The sequence below is a fragment of the Ursus arctos genome, unplaced genomic scaffold, assembly GCF_023065955.2.
Source record: "Ursus arctos isolate Adak ecotype North America unplaced genomic scaffold, UrsArc2.0 scaffold_3, whole genome shotgun sequence".
NCBI lineage: Eukaryota > Metazoa > Chordata > Mammalia > Carnivora > Ursidae > Ursus > Ursus arctos.
This window is the reverse complement of record NW_026622985.1, coordinates 25,281,714-25,301,445: the sequence shown is the minus strand read 5'-3', so window position 1 is coordinate 25,301,445 and position 19,732 is coordinate 25,281,714. Positions and strand designations below refer to the sequence as shown.

At 35.1% G+C, this 19,732-nt stretch overlaps 1 protein-coding gene across 1 annotated transcript in view; it reads left to right on the top strand.

Moving 5' to 3' along the window:
* The window catches only part of PCLO (piccolo presynaptic cytomatrix protein), a 372,284-nt gene that overhangs the window by 300,087 nt on the left and 52,465 nt on the right, over nucleotides 1-19,732 (top strand). The window contains exons 15-20 of the mRNA XM_026504655.4: nucleotides 1,189-1,313; nucleotides 10,988-11,081; nucleotides 11,962-12,033; nucleotides 13,742-13,922; nucleotides 15,510-15,704; nucleotides 16,905-17,087. Of these exons, the coding sequence (XP_026360440.3) occupies nucleotides 1,189-1,313; nucleotides 10,988-11,081; nucleotides 11,962-12,033; nucleotides 13,742-13,922; nucleotides 15,510-15,704; nucleotides 16,905-17,087 (850 nt within the window). The remainder of the gene's footprint in view (nucleotides 1-1,188; nucleotides 1,314-10,987; nucleotides 11,082-11,961; nucleotides 12,034-13,741; nucleotides 13,923-15,509; nucleotides 15,705-16,904; nucleotides 17,088-19,732) is intronic.

Here is a 19,732-nt window from a genome sequence, read left to right as displayed (position 1 = left end):
TTTGGGGTGTCCCGTTAGAGTACACAAGCACTGCAGTTCGAAACTTCCCATTTTTTGTCTTCCTTCGTGGCACTTTGTTTTATACGTCACATTGCTTTCCTGATGATCAGACAAACAGCTTTTCTGTGTCGAGAAAAGCAACGGAAGATTCCTTTTCTGCCAGAAAAATATAACCAGATGAAAATTATGCTAAAAGTAGGAATTATTTTAATTATCGGATTTTAAATAAAGTTTGGCTTCTCTACATTATCCCATTCTCAACATGAACACAACATACCTGTTTCATATGATTATAAAAAAATAGGTTAGTATTTTTATTTATGGATGTTTTTTCTTCTGAAATATAGATCCGTTCCTTTCTGTTATTTGATAAACAAAAGCAGCATCAGGCAAAATTAAGGCTTATTCAAAATGATGCCATAAGAATATTTAAATTTTGAAGGAGAAAAATTAGTTAACTCCATTATCTTGAATTATGCAGGCTTCACAAATATTTATTTGAATTGTTAATCTTTTCCTATTCAGTGGCAGTTGTGCAACAGCCATTAAACATCTAGGAGGCAGGGCCTCTGCTTCCCTCTTCAGCGTCTAAAATTAAAGAACAGGATCTTATTATCTTAAACTCTGAGTCTATTAGAAAAGCAGGCACAGAAAAAAACTATTGATAATATAATATAATATAGAAAGAGATAAAATCCACATTAGTCTTACATTTCAGACTAACAGCTCTATCTTTAAATAATGATTCTACCCACTGCTAATTATTTGGTAAAATGCAAAAGACATCTTCTAATAAATTCATCAACTGATTTATTTTCAAAATCCTACTAATTGTATTCATGAACACTAACAACATTTACTATTTTTCTAAGAGTATAAATTTTGTTTAAAAATGTAACTCGCAATTCACTGCATGATTTTTCTTCTAAATGAATTTTAGACAGGCCAGAACTTTAACCATGGAAAGAATGAACAGCACATTTACTAGTAATTAGCATGTGCCTGGGAGCTCTCAATTAAATTAGACATACACTAGTCTGTTCAGTTTCAAGTAAAATGGAAATGAAGGTTGAGGCTCCTTATGACACTAAAGAAAAAGTACTGGTGGGTTATTGAATAATAATATATTACAAATTTCTTAAAACAACAACAAAAAATATTCATGGAATATTTTGATGTTCTTTTAAGCTTCAAATCAACTATGATCTTGGAAATCTCATAATCCATATTCTCCAAGCAAGAAACCTTGTCCCTCGAGACAACAATGGTTACTCGGACCCCTTTGTTAAAGTGTACCTTCTTCCTGGGAGAGGGTGAGTAAAAAAACAGTGTCTTCTAAGTATCACATTGCATGGATTTAAAAAAATAGCGTTAGGGTTTCTAGTCTCCAGTTTTAGAGAGTTTATTATCTGATCCTCAGTTTTATTCACATGTCATATTTATTTATTTCCAACTATTAGATACGGTTGAAATAAAAATTTGTAATGAAGCTCTGAAGCATCCCAGGAGAGCCTTGATCATACTAAATCCTGTCTTGATGACAACATGTCAGTCTTTTGAATCTAGAAACCACTATAACCAATCAGATGGACTGTGAAATCATTTAAGAAATTATTTGTGGCAGTTTTAGAGAATTAGCTTTACCTTCCCGCGTTCATTTGCAAAACCAATGTTCAAGGGCTTGTAAATTACTGTTTTGTCTTATAGGACATCATTATCTAGCTTGTTACACGTTCATTAAGTGACTTATTGATGTCTCCTTATTTATATATGTATTTTCAAATCAATGTTTTAAAAATTATAAAATAAGAAAAAGAAGAGTAATATTTGAAGTGTTGAATATAAAAAAATATTTCTTAAGTATGGTAAATATTTGGTAAATAAACGAAAAATATCTCTGAATCTCGTGTGATATACAAACTGTTCATATAAAGCAAGTCCTCTTTGGAGATGTTTAATTTTCACATGATAAATGCAAATTGCTACGTTCTGGCATATAAATCAGTACTCAAGGATGGTTTTGAACAGTAATTTGGACCCAACAGATCTTTATACCTTATCTGAACAACCCAAATTAGCATGATGGAACCATAAATAATCAATAATTGGAGATATAACAAAAAGAATTTGGGGCTGGTAATTTGAAGGCTCTGGTTTTATTTTTATTCATTTTTCATTTAACTTGAGGAGTGACATTTGAATATTACTTTTTACTTGGAAATTTTGAATTGTTCCATGTGAGTATAAAGAATAGTATAATGACCCACCACATACTCATTACTCGGCTTCAACTTTGTTATTTCCTAGCCAATCATGTCTCATATTTACCTTCATATACTCCCTCTATACAGATTATCTTAAAATAGATCAAAAATGAACGATGTACTATATGTTGGCTAATTGAAATCAAATTAAAAAATAGATCTCAACTCATAACTTTTTTCTGCAAATATTTTACTGTATAGTCCTAAAAGATAACTCCTTTAAAGCAATCATAATACCGCCTACAACCATTGTAATTTTTTTTTTAAGATTTTATTTATTTATTCGACAGAGATAGAGACAGCCAGCGAGAGAGGGAACACAAGCAGGGGGAGTGGGAGAGGAAGAAGCAGCCTCATAGTGGAGGAGCCTGATGTGGGGCTCGATCCCATAACGCCGGGATCATGCCCTGAGCCGAAGGCAGACGCTTAACGACTGAGCCACCCAGGCGCCCCTACAACCATTGTGATTTTAAAATGTTTAAATAATTCCTTAATTTCCCCAAATGCCTTGTAATAATTTCCTATTGGTGTGAAGACCTAACTGATATTTATAGAACAGTCTTCCCATCAGTAGTAGAATATAGTATTCCTTTCAAGTGCACCCGAGACAGTCAACAAGAGAAACTGTATCGTGGGCCATAAAACAAACCTCAGAAAATTTAAAAGCACTGAAATCACTTCTGTGAGTATAGTTGGTTTGTTTGAACAGGATCCAAATTATTACACGTTACCTTTGAATCTGCTGTTTGTTGACTAATTACATCACCACCGGCAGATCACCATTTCTTTTGAGATTAATTTTTCTTGTTAATATTGACAGAGCCAAGGAAGCAGAGCCAATAGTTTTGTCTGTCAGGAAATCAAATAATACTCATAAAATAATTTGAAAATTTCCAGGTGTTATATCAAATTAACTATACAGCCTTTAATTTTATCCTAATAATTTTACTTAGAAATTCAGAATGGCTGGTTTTGTGATTCTAGTTTTAATTCATTGAATTTAATTTATAGGGCTCATCAGTATAGCACAGAAAAGAGGAGTTTTCATTTTACGTTCATTTAAATCTTTAGTCATTGCAACTGCAATTTGGCTACCTTTTTTTAATATGAGTATAACAACAAACTGATAACTTCATTCTGCCTTTGATTGGGTCATTAGCTCTTCAGTGTTATTTAATGACAATATTATGGGACAAGAAGAAATCACTGCCAAGGGTATATCCCTAATTAGCATTTGCTAATGAATAAATGAAAATAAAGCAGCATCTTTTCCTTTCTGTCTTCTCTAATAATATCCTGGAGAATATCACCTTTTATACTATATGAGAGTCCCTATCTTTTATTTATTACAGGATGTGTTTCAATTAGACTATTACATATTTGAATAACCTGAAAGGACAGGCAGATAACAGGAATATGTCAGTCATTCTGCGGGGAGTAACAGGGAATGAAGGAACTATAGTGAAATAAAGAGTGAGTTTCCCACGTATTTTGTCAGATAATACATGCCTGCTAGATGGGATTTGCCCCAAAGGGAGCTAATCAACTACCCCTATTCATGAACCTTTCCTTAAATTACTCCTAAGGATGAAAGTGGCCAAGGCAGTTGGCTGTTATTTGGCTTAGAGCTGTTATTTTCACTGTAGTTCTAAGACTCTTTTTCTGCCTCATGTTTATTTATATGTTACGGTGTAACTCCTCCAGTTATTATTCTCGTATTTTCTTCCTTATTTCTGTTCCTAACTTTTTTCTTCCTGTCTTCCCAACTTGCCTGTTGTATCCTTCACTCTCGCTCTCGGAATCAATGCAGTCAAGTCATGGTTGTCCAGAATGCAAGGTAGAGTTGGTTCTCTTTCAGTGTCAAGCTATGCTGTAATGTCTAGTTTTATTTTTTGCCTATTTGTGTACATTCACCTGCAGTTTGACTTGGGTTGTAATTTGCATCTTTTTACATGTTGGTACCTATTGAATTAGGCTACCAGCAAATTGCTCTGATTACAACATTACTGAACAGGTTTAGCAGATGTGTGCCATAGAACATTGAAAAGTAGAAAGTAGTTCTCTAGTCTTTTTCCCTTACTTAGACCTGATATTGAAACTTTTCCATGCTGCTCTGCTTTCTGCACCATGAAGGCACTGCCATGCAATAGGATACCATAATCTGCCTGCTCTAGCACATTGGAAACAACATAAGAGCATCCTCCTTTCTTTGCCAATAGTAGGAAACTGTTTTTTTTATAGAGCTCATAACGTGGTACGTCATCACATGGTCAGCTAAGGGTATCTTTTAGATACATATCTAAGAGCATTCTTTTCTCATTACATTATATATTAAACATGTTATTTGGTTGAGGAGGTGAATCTTGTACCGTCTGTAGCAATGGGGTGATGAGAATTTTAATCCCACCCAGAATATTAATGGTACAGGATTTGGTTTTGTTTGCAACATTAACATTTGACATCTTTACTAGTCCTGAAGAGCTGTTGCTCAAAAGAGGTTGTTTCTGATTTTGAAAGGCATATATATTTAAATATTTTAAAGAATAGGATTAGTCACCACACCCTTTCTAGTGGCCAGAAACTGTTTCCTTGCACACATAATCATGGTAAATTCAATACTGTGACAGGTCGCTTGTTTTGACTAGTTCACTCATCTCAGGACAGCCTCCAAATCTCTCATCCAGATCCGTCTCACACCAATATGCAAAATTAGTTCGGTTTAGATAGTGTCATTCTAGAACAGAATTATCAGTCACTTTATTCAGAACCTCCCTCTCCTTTATCTAGAGAAACTGGGGGGAAATTGTCAGAATGACAATACTTGTCAGTATTTAATTTAGGAGAGAGCATGTTTTGTAAATGGAAACAATGGTTGAAACAGTCTGGGATGTGCTAGTTACAATTTCGAAGATCTAGAAGTCACTTTCTCATCCTATGTTTCATCTAGAAGTCAGTTCTATCATCTCTTTGAGAACTGTCATTGCAAGAAAGAATAATAATGACAAGGTACTAACATTGTAATTTTGGCTGAGGAGGCCAGTGAGTAAAATCGTAAGGAACTTGGGTTTGAATTTCAGCCCTGCTTCTTAGAAGTTATGAGGTTTATCTAAAACGATTTCCTCTTCTACTAAATAAGAATAATACTAACAGCCCTCCCAGGTTTTTTGTAAAACACACAGGGTAATACCCCAAAAGTGATAAGCATAATGTCTGGCACATAATAAGCTTTCAATAAATGGCACCTGATATTAGTGTCAGCATTATGTACAATTACACTCTCTTAGGATATACCATTTAGGATTTTCCTAAGCAACTCGAAAACTGGCCTTTAATTGTTGTGATATATGCATATATACAAATATATATAATTTATATACAGGAAATATATATATATTTAAATTGAGGGGAAGAACTTTAGATTGCAGGGTAGACTATAGGGAAGACAGCCTAGACACTTCAGCTTATGGAGCCTGCAATCAAGAAAGTTGTTGGAATATTCTTATTTTATGATTGGCTACATCAAGTCGCCAGTGGTCAGTTATTCCTACAAAAAAGAGATGCAGAATGCTTGGGCTATAGAATTATACAAAATTATTATCAACACCAAATAGGAAACCAAACAACTTTGTTTTCTTTAATAATAAAATGTAATACATTTGTCATTCTTAACACTAAAAAAAAAAAAAGAAAGTCCTGTTAATTGATAAGAATTTCACTGGTCCAATTTTCTCATCTCCTCTCATTTCCTCTTCCCACCCTCTGATCAATATACTCAGAAGCTCTGAAAGCCCAATTGTCAGCCCCAAGATGAGGGAAGCAAGAGTGCATGAACCCAGTACTTGTCCCTGGCTAACTAAGAAATGGAAATGAGCATATCTGAAGGATCTCATTCTGGTTTTCTCTCATTACACTGTTTGACAAAGTGCAGGCTTTTCCCCATGAATATGATTTCGCTATGATTGAAGCTGCTTTTCGTTATCGTGATACCTGGAAGTTCAGTTCCAGCCTGGACTTTCTCTAAACCTCCTTGTTAGCATAGCAGGGCCTCTATAAAGCAGGTACCGGTGTTGCGTGTATTTACAATTCAAAGGCCAAAGCTTTTTTCATTTCAATAGATTTTAACAGGGGGAAAAAATAAAGGCATGTTTTAAGGATCCATCCAATCAATATTTCTTTAGCACAGACTGTTCTAGACACTGCGTGAGGTGCCAAGGGTAGAACTCATAAATGGCTATAGGCTCTGACTTCAGTGATGTGCCAAGAACACACTACTGCGCAGAACAATAGGGCTTATAAAATGATCTGAGCTACTTTCCAAATTAAAGGAAAATCCTTAGAGGAGTAATTAAAAATAAATTGTGTGCGTGTGTGTATAATTTCCAATAAAGGAAAACCAGATAAAAGAAATGAAAACCTTCAATATTTTAGATAATTCTGTGAAAGCAAAATACGAAGAAGCCGTCATATTCCATTCATCTTTCTTTCTTTTTTTTTGAAATTAAAAAGAGAAACTCAGAGAACTCTTTTTCTGCTAGTGTAGGGGAGAATAATTGAATTTCAAGTATCTTTTTCTGTCTGTTTTAAAAGCGTATCTACTCATGAGAAAGTAACTGGTCAATCATTAAAAAAAAATGAAAGAGAAAAGAAGTTAGTCAAAACTTCAAGGACATGAAGGTCAATTTTTTTTTATTAGCACCATGCCCCATCTTGATTAATTGACTTTTTATTTTCCCTTATTAAAAAATTTCTCTGATTAGTAGATACAGCCTAATTGTCCTAGTATAATGTCATTATTGCAATCTTCCCATGAGGGAATATAGTGTGTTTTCCAGACAAAGAAGGGAAAGGAAAATGAGCTCCTAATTTATGCTCACATTTAAAAATCCCACTGCTTACCTGGTCATCTTCAACTTGTCAATCCAGATTTTGATGTTGCTTGAGAAGTGCAGACAGTTTTCAATTGTATAAAGTGGCAGCACAGCCCATTGGGATCATTTTCAAGACGGTCAGTTCGTGGTAGTTACAAAGCAAGTGTTATTGAAGGAATGGCTTTGTGCGACCCTCTCTGTGTCGTAAAATTCAAGTCCAAAAAAAACTGCAAAGGATTGCATTATCGTTTACACAGCTCCACCAGAATAGTGAAGGCAAGTTGTGTGCTCCTACATTAATCCTAAAGGCAATGGACACCTTGAGTCTGGAGAGAATTGAAGAATCAAACTCACTAATAACATAAAATTTCCCCCAATTGTGGTTATTTCTGAGTGTACCTGGGCAAGAATAAATATTTATAGTAATTATCCTTCATTCCACAACACTCTTTTAGGATATACTATTCAGAATTTGCCTAAACAACTCTAACACTGACCTAATTTTTTATGATATGTGTGTATATATATATATACACACACACACACATATATATACACATATTGTATATAATTTGTATTACATAGGAAAATTATATATTTAGGAAATTATATATTTAAATTGAAATTTAGGAAATTATATGTTTAAACTGAAGTGAAGAAATTTAGATTGTATGGTGAAGAAGACAAACTATGTACTTCAGCTAATAAAGCCTGAAATTAAGAAATTGTTGGATTAGTCACATTTTGTTGAGTCTAATCATTGAGTTCATACAGCATACATTTAAGAGTAACCAATCAGTTTCCCTATGTTTGAATCATGGTTCTACCAGTTAATAACTATGCAGCCTTTGCAACATGCATTAATTCGCTGTTTCATTTTTTTCCATCCTGTCTTATAGAATTGCCATGAGATTAAGTCAGTTAACACTTAAGAAGCATTTAGAACTCTGCCTGGGAAAAACTAAGCTTTTAATGAATGTTTGCTGTTTTAATTTTAATGTGCTTACTTTATAATTGCTTTTCATACATGAATTAAGAACTTTTGCTAAATGTATAAGTGGAAAATATGAATAAAATATGCAGGTGAAAAATTATAATAACAGTTATTCATAGATTCAGAAAAGATGATGAATAATAAATTCTTTGGAAGACATTTAAATAATACAGACTATTTTCATATATATTGACATAGCTAGGATTTTAGTGAAAGTAGTTGAATTGCATTTGACATTAATTCCCCTCTTTTTAAAAAGTTATGCATTTAACTTTTCAGCATTGGAAAAAATAATTTACTACTATTCCACGGTATTATGAATCTCATCCTTATGTTTCCCCACGGTCTCATTACCTTAGTAACAAAGTCCAAAACAATTAGAAGCCTTTAAACTTCTACTGCCATGTGTTTTTCTTCTAAGTATACCTGCCTAGGGAAATAGCCATGGATTCTGAAGTAGTAACCAAGGCTTGCTATTATCTTGAAAGTGGTCACATCCATTCTTCCTATGTCATCATAAAAAAAAAAAAATCAAGAATAAGATATAAAGGAAAATAGTTTACCAAAGTTATTTTGAATTTGTATTATAAAATATTTCAAAATCAGTGAAAATTATAGAAAATAACAAATACCTGTGTTCTTGCCATTTAGTTCTATCAAATTTTAATATTTTGCTATGTAGGCTTTTCAGATTTTTTTTATTAAAAAATATTTTATAGGTACCCCTGAAGCCCTCTGAAACCATTCCCCTGTCCACTTGAGATAACCACTAAATAGAATGTATTATCTATAATTCCCAAACTGTCTTATGATATTTATATATGTTTATTTTATATACATGTATTCATAAACAGTTTATTATTTCACATTATTTTAATTTTAAATCAAAATAACTTACTATAGCTATCCTTCTGCACATTTTTTGCTCAACTTTTTTTTTCAAGATTTATCCATTTTAATATATGGAGGTATATATTTCTTCATTTCAACTGCTGTTTACTATTTCGTTGAACAAATATATCATAATGTATTTATATATTATCTTATTAATATGCTATTAGAAACTATGTTATGGTGAATGTTCTTGAACACATTCCTTGTGCACAGGTGGGAGAATTTTTCTAAGGTGGAAGTGGGAAAAGTCAAAGGAGAATTTTCTGGGTATTTGGGTACATAAACTTCACTAGTTTCATCTAAAAACTATGTACAAATTTATACTGTCTACAGTGTATGATAACTCCTGTTTCTTTAAATCATTAGACATTCCCCCCAAATTGTTTGCAGTTTATCTTGAATAGAAAAAAATGGTCAAACCCTGCTTTTATTTTTACACAAATGAGTTTGTTAGAAGTGAGAAGAGTGATGCTTTATTTCTTAAATAGGATTCAGTTCACAATGGCTGACACATGAGGTCTTGGGAAACATAAGTTGAAAAGTTCTCAATCTGCGCATTAGATTTACCCAAGAGATTTTTTAAAAATTCTGATACTCAAGCCTCAACCCGAACCTATGAAGTCAGGATCTCCTTGGAAGTGCAGGGCAGGGAAATATGGGTGCAGTGCTGGTTGACCTATTTCACAGCCTTAGAACTCAGGATTCCCAGGTGATCCCAATATGCAGTCAATGCTGGGAATTACTGCCCTTGCAAATAGCTGATAAGAAAGAAAATAAAGCTAAAGAGAGAAGAAAGACATTCTTAAAGGGAGTGGTGAACTAGAGCTTGATTCTCAGTAGTTCTGTCTAGAACAGACTGGGTGAATTAGTGCTCGGGAAAGCACAGGAGGCATTCCGGGATGTGGCAGTGCTTGAGACCAGGAACTAGGCAAGAGTTAGTCCGCCCATAGCTAGGAATAGAACAACAAATCAGGGTCAGGATCCGGTCCCTTTAGAAAAGACAACTTTTAAAATCAAAGCACATGAAAAGGATTCCAGATAAGTAGGTTCGTTTTCAGGACTCTGTTGCCCACTGGAGCTGAGGTATTATCTAGGACCTAAGCTATAAGGCTAGGCAGAAAATTCGGGAAAAAGCAGCGAGGATTAGATGAAGGCCTCGTCTGTATGGGTAACATTGGCTAATAAACAACAGTAATTCCAACCCCATCAGCTGGTTGATGTCAGCTATAGATGTTGTTTGTCTTAATTAGAATAGTTTTGGGATGTAAACTTCTAACTGTTGCTCAGAGGGAATGGAAAAGTCAAGGACAAATTCAAATGCCCCAAGTTAAAATGAGTGAGGAACTCTTTTGATCTGGTTTATAATGATTTATCTGGGCTATTGACATAAACCAAGAATTTATATTTAATTGTTTTATAACTAAATATCCTACTTCACTAAGAGTGTCAAAATATACTTTAAATACAAGGTAACAAATGTTCATGGAATCTCAGCTATTTCTCATCCTTTCCTCAGTCAAAACAATTATTACAATTTTATACAGGAAAAATGTGAAAGACCATTTGGCTTTGCAGACATGATTAGAAGTAAAACCATTGGAAAGTGAAATACCAAATTATTATTTATGTGGCAAGAAGATATTGATGTTACCACATAGTTCATGCATTTGTCTCCTGCATTCAGGAAAGAGAAATATTCTAAAATTATGGTATAGTTAGAACACCTAAAAGCTTTTCTTTAAAAACTACTTTAGGGCAAATAAAACTAAAAGCATCGAACATATTTTTAAATTGTCATTTTGTATTCAACTTAAAATAAGGTTTTAGACAGGAAGGTGATGGGATGATTGCATAATGATTTAAGACAAAATATCATCTTAAAATGTCTGCATGCCCTTCTGGCTGACTATGAAGGCATCAGTTAAGGTGAATAATCAAGATAACTCTTTTTTTTTCTTCTAATTCAGTGCTGAGTACAAGAGGAGGACTAAATATGTTCAAAAAAGTCTTAATCCTGAGTGGAATCAAACAGTAATTTATAAAAGTATCTCCATGGAACAGGTATGCAATGATTATTTTCTATGTGACAGATTTAGGCTAATATAAGAATAGTGATGACAAAATTATTGCAAGATTTTGCTATCAATTTTGCCACACAAACAAAAAAAATAAGTAAAATACAAATAATTAATGTGAAAGGAAATGAATACTGTTCAAAGTTACCATGAGTGTAAATGTGTGCATTTCGACAAAGCAGCGAAAAAATAAATAAGACCAATGGAACATTTTCCATCAATTATTGCAAACTTCAAATATTTCAACAGACTGGGACACATTTATTATATTTTGAGGGAAAATATTTTCCAACTGGCTATATTTTTTTTAAATATTGGTCAATCTCTTTCATATTTTTCCAGTTTTACTGAGATAATTGATGTAATGCATTGTTTATGGTATATACCATAATGATTTGATATGTATATATTGCAAAAATCATAGCTGGCTATATTTTGACTTTCACAAATAATACAAATAAAATATGCAGTATATATGAATGTGTTACTGCACCAGACAACATTTTAGGAGTTCATCTCCTCTCTAAATCAAGGCCTCTTAAGAATCTGGCATTGTGGGGCCAAACTGTATGGACCAAGACATACAGATGACTAGCCTAAAGGATTTTAAAGGAGATTTATGATTTGTCCTCTGGAAGATTTCTAATTTGATTATGAAGTTGAAGCTAGGTACAAATTGTAATCTGGGTTCTTGAATTTATATTTTATATAAAATTTAATATAAACCTATATTTTAGATAAAATTTGAAGTCTTTTTACACATATGGAAGGAGTTCAAGGAAGTGAAAATAAATGAATCTATAATAGAGTGTGATGAAAATGTATGATGAGGTATGGGGTTGACGACATTTTGATTTAAACTGTAGCTCAAGAAGAAAACACTGGAGGTGACAGTCTGGGATTATGATAGATTTTCTTCCAATGATTTTCTTGGTGAGGTGAGCATCTGATTTCCTTTTCCTTATTTGCTTTCATTATAAACCACCAATCAGAGCTTGATGCAAGCATATTTCTTAAGTTCATTTTGGTTAAAGCCCTTTGGTGGGTAGGACGTATTTCCTTATTTATTCCTTGACTGGATGAATAGTAATTTGAGAAATGGTTTTCACTCTACCATTTGATGTACTTTATAATTAATATGCAGATGAATTATTAATTGTTTTGATAGGAGATATATAATGCTGTGCATACAAATTTAAGATAAATTATTATAAAATGAGCTCGATTTTTAAAATGCATTTTCAGGGATTTGACTGCTCTTTCTCACTGCATCTATCAATGACTTGATATGACATCCTGCATTCTTATTTCTTTTAAGTATCCCGTGAAAAATCTCTCAAAATATTTTATGAGGCAAAACTAGAAGTAAGAGAGAACAATAAAAAACAAATGTATGTAAGTTCACATGGAATCTAACCTAACCATGAAAGCTGGCAGAGTGATCCAATGCTGTGTTTTTTTTAATCTATCATATTTCAAAAAAAATATTTTATTTAGTAATCTTTGCTTAAAGCAGAAATTATGAATTAACATTAAAAAATAAATCATCTCCAAAAATAAAGTAGCACCCAGACAACATGGTGTCCCTTCCCAGAAACAATAGAAAACAGTTGTTTAGTCTAGATGACATGCGACCTTGTTTGGTTCCAAGATTCCTCACTTTTCTTTCCCATCAGAACTGGGCCGTTTGACCTTTACTTGCAGGCTCCATGCTGGTACAGCCCCTGGGACTAATCTCCATCTTTGGACAGTTCTAAGGATGCAGTATTATATCTGACTTACTGTCCCATTTCAGAAAACTGATTTATTGTAGTCCTTATAATTTATTGTTGACATGAACCTAGAACATATATCCATTGTGTTGGTTGTCGTTTTTTTTATATCTCATCAAATCTAAAATGCCAGCAATTGTAAAATGGGCTGTCACTCATGAACCACGAAGAAAAAATGCTGCCAGCCAAACAATGACACATCATAAATTGTTAGTCATATCCCTATTTCAAATATGAATTGAAGCATGTTTTAAAATACAGGGAATAAGTTAATAATTGCAAAATACCCATTCTTTTTTATTTTGTCCCTCTCATTACTAAAACCAATCTTTAAAGATGAAGATATCCAAGTTTAGTACTAAAATATGTTCATTTAGTAAAAAGAGCGCTTTCATTCATAAAGAGGTTGAGTTGTGACTCTACCTTTTCACATCATCTCCAAATAATTTAATAGTTGAAGATTTTATACAGTTCAGTTTAATCAAATGTTCATTTAAAAATTTTATTTATTTATTTATTTATTTATTTAGAGAGCGAGCATGCGCACGGTGGGGAGGGGCAATGGGGGAGCAGAGCAGAGCCCAATGTGGGGCTCAGTCTCAGAACCCTGAGATCATGACCTGAGCCAAAACCAAGAGTCTGATGCCCAACTGACTGCGCCACCCAGGTGCCCCAATCAAATGTTTCTTAAGCATCTAATATGCACAAGACATTGTTCCCAATATCATGGGTAAAGAAAAATGAGGAAGACAGCCTTGTTATCCTCAAAGTCATACTATGTCTTTTGGCTTATATCCTTGAGTAAATTGCAGATCATAGAAAAAAGTAATGAATGAATTATATCAATTTCATTGACTTATTGCATTTTTTCCAGGTATTGATTGATTTATCTAGCACATCTCATCTTGATAACACTCCTAGATGGTATTCTCTCAAAGAACAGACTGAAAGCATTGATCATGGCAAGTCTCATTCCAGTCAGAGCAGCCAACAGTCTCCAAAGCCATCTGTCATCAAAAGCAGAAGCCATGGTATCTTCCCTGACCCATCCAAGGGTAGGAGATATTTCAAGTAGAAAAAGCTTTTTTTCTATTTGTTCACTCAGTAACTTCTTGAATATGGATGCTTACATATTTAATATATTTTAAAATGTTGGATTCAGTTGGAAAGTATGTAATACAATATCCTGCAAACAGTAATGGATATGGAATCAGGAAAAGTGGGCTTTAGTCTCCGATCAGTGCATAATTAGGTTTATGACTTTGTGATCTTCACCTCTCTGACTCTGGTTTTTAACCAGTACAGTGGAGGGGGTTGGGCTGTGCAAGCTGTTGGATTATTTCCAGCTCTCAAAATCCATGATAATATGGTTTTATAAAATATTGGGGTATTTCATTAAAAAAAAATCCTCCACAGTCCCTTGACTACCATTTATGCATATTTCTTCTCATTGTTTAAACCCCTATTTTTAAAGGTATATTCTTACTCAGATATTATATATGTGATATATGAACATATATAATTTTGCATCCTGCCTTTTACTTATATCAAGAACATTTTCCCCATGTCACCAAAACAATTGGTATGTTGAAATTTACTTAAATCTTTTCTGAATGTTGGCCTCGAGCTAATTCTATGATTTTTTTAAACTATCATTATTTTTGAAATGGTAATGTTATACATTGGGTTTGGCAATACGCACAGCATTCCCATTTGAATGAGATTTTCCTTTGAGAGGTTCATTGCCAGTTATTCTACAATACAACATTAATCTTCACCATAAACTGAGTTACTGCCTAGATGAGATAACCGTGTAATATCTTACCTGGACATACTGAACTATTTATAAGTGTGAGCTATACGTTTTTATACTGGACCTGAGTATTGCTCCCTTCTCTCCTCTTCTCAGAAAGTACATCACATTGAAAAGTGGTTCTTTGCACATTAGGAAGGAATGGGTCACAAGTGCAATTGTTCTCGGAGATGGAAAACCACGAGGCCAAGTCCAGTAGGCCACTGAGTTGATATGACACACCACGGACTACCATGAGGGCTACAGATGACTTATGAATGAGCTTTATAGATCATTTATGGATTCCACTTAGCCAGATCAACTCTGCCCTGATTAACTTTCTGGAAGATCATTAGCATAAAGATTTCTCTCTCTCTGACCGCCGTAGAAAATGTGGGATCTCTATCTACATTCCTGAGACGTGATTCTCCAGTCTCCACTGTTAATGTGTCTGGGTGACTCACGCCCCTTCATCTGGGAGTTCCCTGCATTTTCCCTGGAAACTCCTCTGTGGCCATGTGAGCCTCTTGTCTCTTGCCTGGTCCCTCCTAGAATTAGCAGGTGCCTGGTGAAACTGAAAGTTAACATATGCATTTCCATGAGGCTAGTTAGATGTATTTCCTCTTCTCAGACTTGTCTCTTCTCAACATGATTATCCTTTTGACTTTCCTCCCAAAAACTGTTTCCCAAATGTTTAATCACATTACCGAGTAGCGAGCCATTGCATAAATGAGCCCAAAAGGAAACAGAATTAACATAAATCTTAGACAGTTTCAAATTGTGTGAGACCAAGCTTGACAGGAGGAACGTTGGAGCACTCTTAACTCACGTCTCACCCTCTTGTAACCAGACATGCAGGTTCCCACCATTGAGAAATCCCACAGTAGTCCCGGTAGCTCGAAATCCTCCTCCGAAGGCCACCTGCGCTCACACGGACCGTCGCGCAGTCAGAGCAAAACCAGCGTCACCCAGAGCCACCTGGAAGATGCAGGGGCTGCTATAGCCGCTGCCGAAGCCGCAGTGCAGCAGCTCCGTCTGCAACCAAGTAAAAGACGCAAATAAATTCCTCAGCATGGCCGCTTACTGTTCATCTGTTGCCTTTCTCTCCTGCCGTCCTTCCCTGTTTGCTTTCCATGTTTTGGCAGACCCTGCTCCCTCTGTCCTCTGTCCCTCTGTCTGTGTAAGAACAGTATCAAGACATAAATCTGCTCTTTCTTATTTAGATTTTTTTTTCATTTATTTATTTACGTGGATTGCAGTAAAACTGGCTGTTTCCCCTCTGTCTCTACCATCCATCCAGCCTGGCTCACAGTATTTGGTAGCTGTGTCTGTGACGTTTGCAGGCAAGGCAGTGTTGTGTGTCCTTTTCGTGTGCACTTAAATATCCTTGAAAATCCGGGAATTATAAGCACAAGTGGCTGCCAGTTTTCCAGGCATTACACCAAAAAAAAGCACACACATAAGCATTTAGAGCAGATTAGAGATGAGATTCTCGCATCTGAAAACACTCAAAAATTGTTGGGCAGAAGAGTAATGCGACCAACAGTTGAGTTCTCGAACTGAGTCGGGGGGAAAGCCATTTCAAGCTTAAGAAACTTAATGAATTATGCATGTGAAATGTTGTAGCTTTCCATGTGGGAAACTTTCTAGTCTTTTGGGAGAAAAAAAATCTGTGAAGAAAATCATGTCTTATATTTTCCAAAAAGTACATAATATTAATATATCTGTAGACATCTGTGATGAGGCAATGTAACCTCATTAAGGAACGCAGTCAGGTCCATTCTGTTGGATCACACTTTGTATATGATATCAGAGAATCTATAAGCTATTTTCTTTTCTAACCACTGGAAATCCTTACACAGTCAAGATACCGATTAAAGAATAACAACTCACCCATCTTAATTGCTGTATTCTCGTTTAATTAGCAAAAACGTAGTCAGCCAATACGTAAAAACTTAAGGAGCGCAGAGATTTTACAAACGGAGTTGCCCTTTTACTTCCGAGCAGCATTAGCTGGATCACGGAGAGAGATCGATGTGATCCCCATGTCCCAAAGTCTTCATTTTCAGAGAAACAGCCAGTTTTAACCCCCTCTAGTGCAGTGCATGTGGTGTCATCCGGGCATTTGAAAACACAACTTCTTGAGATCGAGCGAAAGATCACTTCTGTTTGCATGAGTAACGTTGAAGCTGGTTCCATCTGAGGATACATGCTCTGGGTTTCCATTTCACCCACACCGCCACAGCAGCATATAAAAGCGGTCAGTCTAATCATGCCAGGAAGGAGCACAGACACAGCATAGCAGGCGTCCTCCCCATTCAAAGAACTCAGTCTGATAATCTGCCTCCACCAGCCAATGGCAACCAAGACCAAAGCCAGCTAGCCCTCAGGAAGGTGGTGTCTGATGGACCCGTCAAGCCAGAAGGAGGTGAGCAGAAAGGCGCTATGCAAAGCACACAGCAAGAACATCCCCCACATTTAAAGCCCTCGTCTTTTAATTTTTAGAGATTGTCTGATAAAATCTGTTTATCCACTTTTTAATGTGCTTTTGTGGGCATGGCATTTCAGGACTTCATCCTCACTGTGTAAGTCCCAAATATCAGTCCCATAATATATTGACTACAGTGATTTGTATTTTTCTATGCACCGGGCATCTTTTGACTTCTGTTGGGAAATAGATTAACAATATTCATATTGCAGAATGGAATGCATGCTACTAACCTAATCTGTTCAAGCATGACTATAAATATGTTGCATTGTGATAAAAGTTTAAACTGCTCAAAATTCGAATTAGCATACCAGTTGGAATGTAGATCAGTTTTTGTTGCATATTATTTCAAGTGTAACTTTTTAAAACTTCAGTGGATTTTGGAAATTCTTAGAGGAAAGTAAGGGAAAAATTGTTAATGCACTCATTCACCTTTACATGGTGAAAGTTCTCTCTTGATCCTACAAACAGACATTTTCCACTCATGTTTCCATAGTTGTTAAGTGTATCAGATGTGTTGGGCATGTGAATATCCAAGTGCCTGTGTAATAAATAAAGTATCTTTATTTCATTCATAAACTACTGGGTTCTGAGCCATTGTTATATGATGCAGCTTAAAATGAGTGTGTCAGTTTTTGCTTTCTCATTTGATTCCTTGCAATAGAGTATTGCTAGTTACTGTCCCATTGCTAGCGAGACTTCTAATGATAGAACATTTGCGGAGCGGAACAAAGCTTTATGTGGAAACATCATTAGCTAGATGGAAGATTATTACCAAATGAAAGCACCGAGTGTACATAAACATGTGTGAGTAAGTAATGGGGTTGGGCTCTTCTATGCGGTACTTGCATTGTTTCTGGCTCCCACATCTGATCTACTCCACAGTCTTCTCAGGTTCCTGGATAGAGGAGGACAAATCCCCTGAGCCCTGGCTGTGGAGGTGTGTCTAAACTTGATTCCGTAGCTGTGTTCAGAAAGGAAAGCAAGTCTGTATCTATCCCTAAGTAGACCCCAGCACTCCTGGAGTTTTCCCCAAGAAAGAGTGTCACCACCAGTGGCAGGACTCAAATGAGGGTGATTATAAAATTACCTTCATATTTAATTCAAAAGCATTTATAAAAAAAAAAGGTTTTAAAAAAATAGGGTAGTGGTGCCCCCATAAGTCCCTTCCAGGCCTAAAATACTTGATTTTATGATTCTCTATGTATCCCCAAATTAAAATCAAGCCTTAGTCTTTCCTATTGTATTTCTCTTTATTCTCCAAAAACTACAATTTTTAATACGTTCTTGTCCCAACGAATCAGATATTTAGGGGCAGTGGAAGATGTACGTGGCATAAAGCATGGTGATGTTTTCTGAATTAGCCAGGTAATTATCCCCTATGCACGGATTCCCTTTTCTACTTAGCTTACTGGTACTTTCAAAAAGTGCTTAAAATCCTGCCTCTTACCTTTTCTTCCATCAAATAAGTTCAGTTGGTTTCGTACAGCTGCTTACTTTCTTACTTCAAGTGTTCCATAATGATGTCATAGTAGTGAAATGCTTCCCTATTTCCCTCTATTTATTTGTATTATATCATCAAAATTATTTATATTATCATGATTTCAGTATTATATAATATTTTGTCTGATTTTTTTCTAGATGCGGTTCTTAAAATTTGTAGCAAAACATTTTTAATTCCCTTTCTTTGCATAATGCTCTAATGGATATTCTGATCCATTTAAGGTGCTGTGACTGAATCCTGAGGCCGTTCTCTATTGAAATAATCAAGATAACATAGCTTGCTTTCTTGCTTAATTTGGTACTGAGGATAAAATGCCATTTTTCTAGAACATAATTATTTCCCTGCTACTATAAATGTACTAAGACTATAATTCAGCCACGCATTTTGCCAAACAATTAGGAGTAAACATGATATAGGATTAAATTTATATAAAATGCCATAGAATTAGTTTAAAGCATAGAAAAATTGGTATGAGATGTAAACATACAAAGAGACAACAAGTTCCCATTCACTAACTACATAAGTAAGTATTATTATTAATTTTAAGTGTTTAGATAAAGGCCTTCCATTTCAAACCTCGCGATGGAGTTCATACAGTCCCATCTGCATTCTGATGATAATGCCCTTCTTCATTTGAACGGTTCTTCACATTGTACTGAGTGTTCTGTCACCCATTTTCTTATTTTATCACACCTAGTAGATGAGGCATTCATGGCAGATATTCCTATCCCTGTGTTCTGAGTGAGCAATCAGAGAGAGCCGGGATGATGGATAGAATACACAGAAATTTCTAGAATCGGCAGCATGACCCCCGTTTCTAGGCCTAAACCTTTGCTTCTTAAAGACGTTGTCTCCTCTGAAATCAGACTCTTCTGATTTCAGTAAAAACAAATGTCATTTACATACTTGTTATTTATCACTTAAGTTCTTACAAATGATTAGAGGTTGCTAGAAATGATGGCAGAATACAATTTAGACTTGCTTTCCTTACATGATCCTTTTTTCTGAAGGCTGAAAATTAAGCTGCCACAAACCGAGGCAATAAAACCCTCTCGTGCACGATCCCAGTGTGGCAATAACA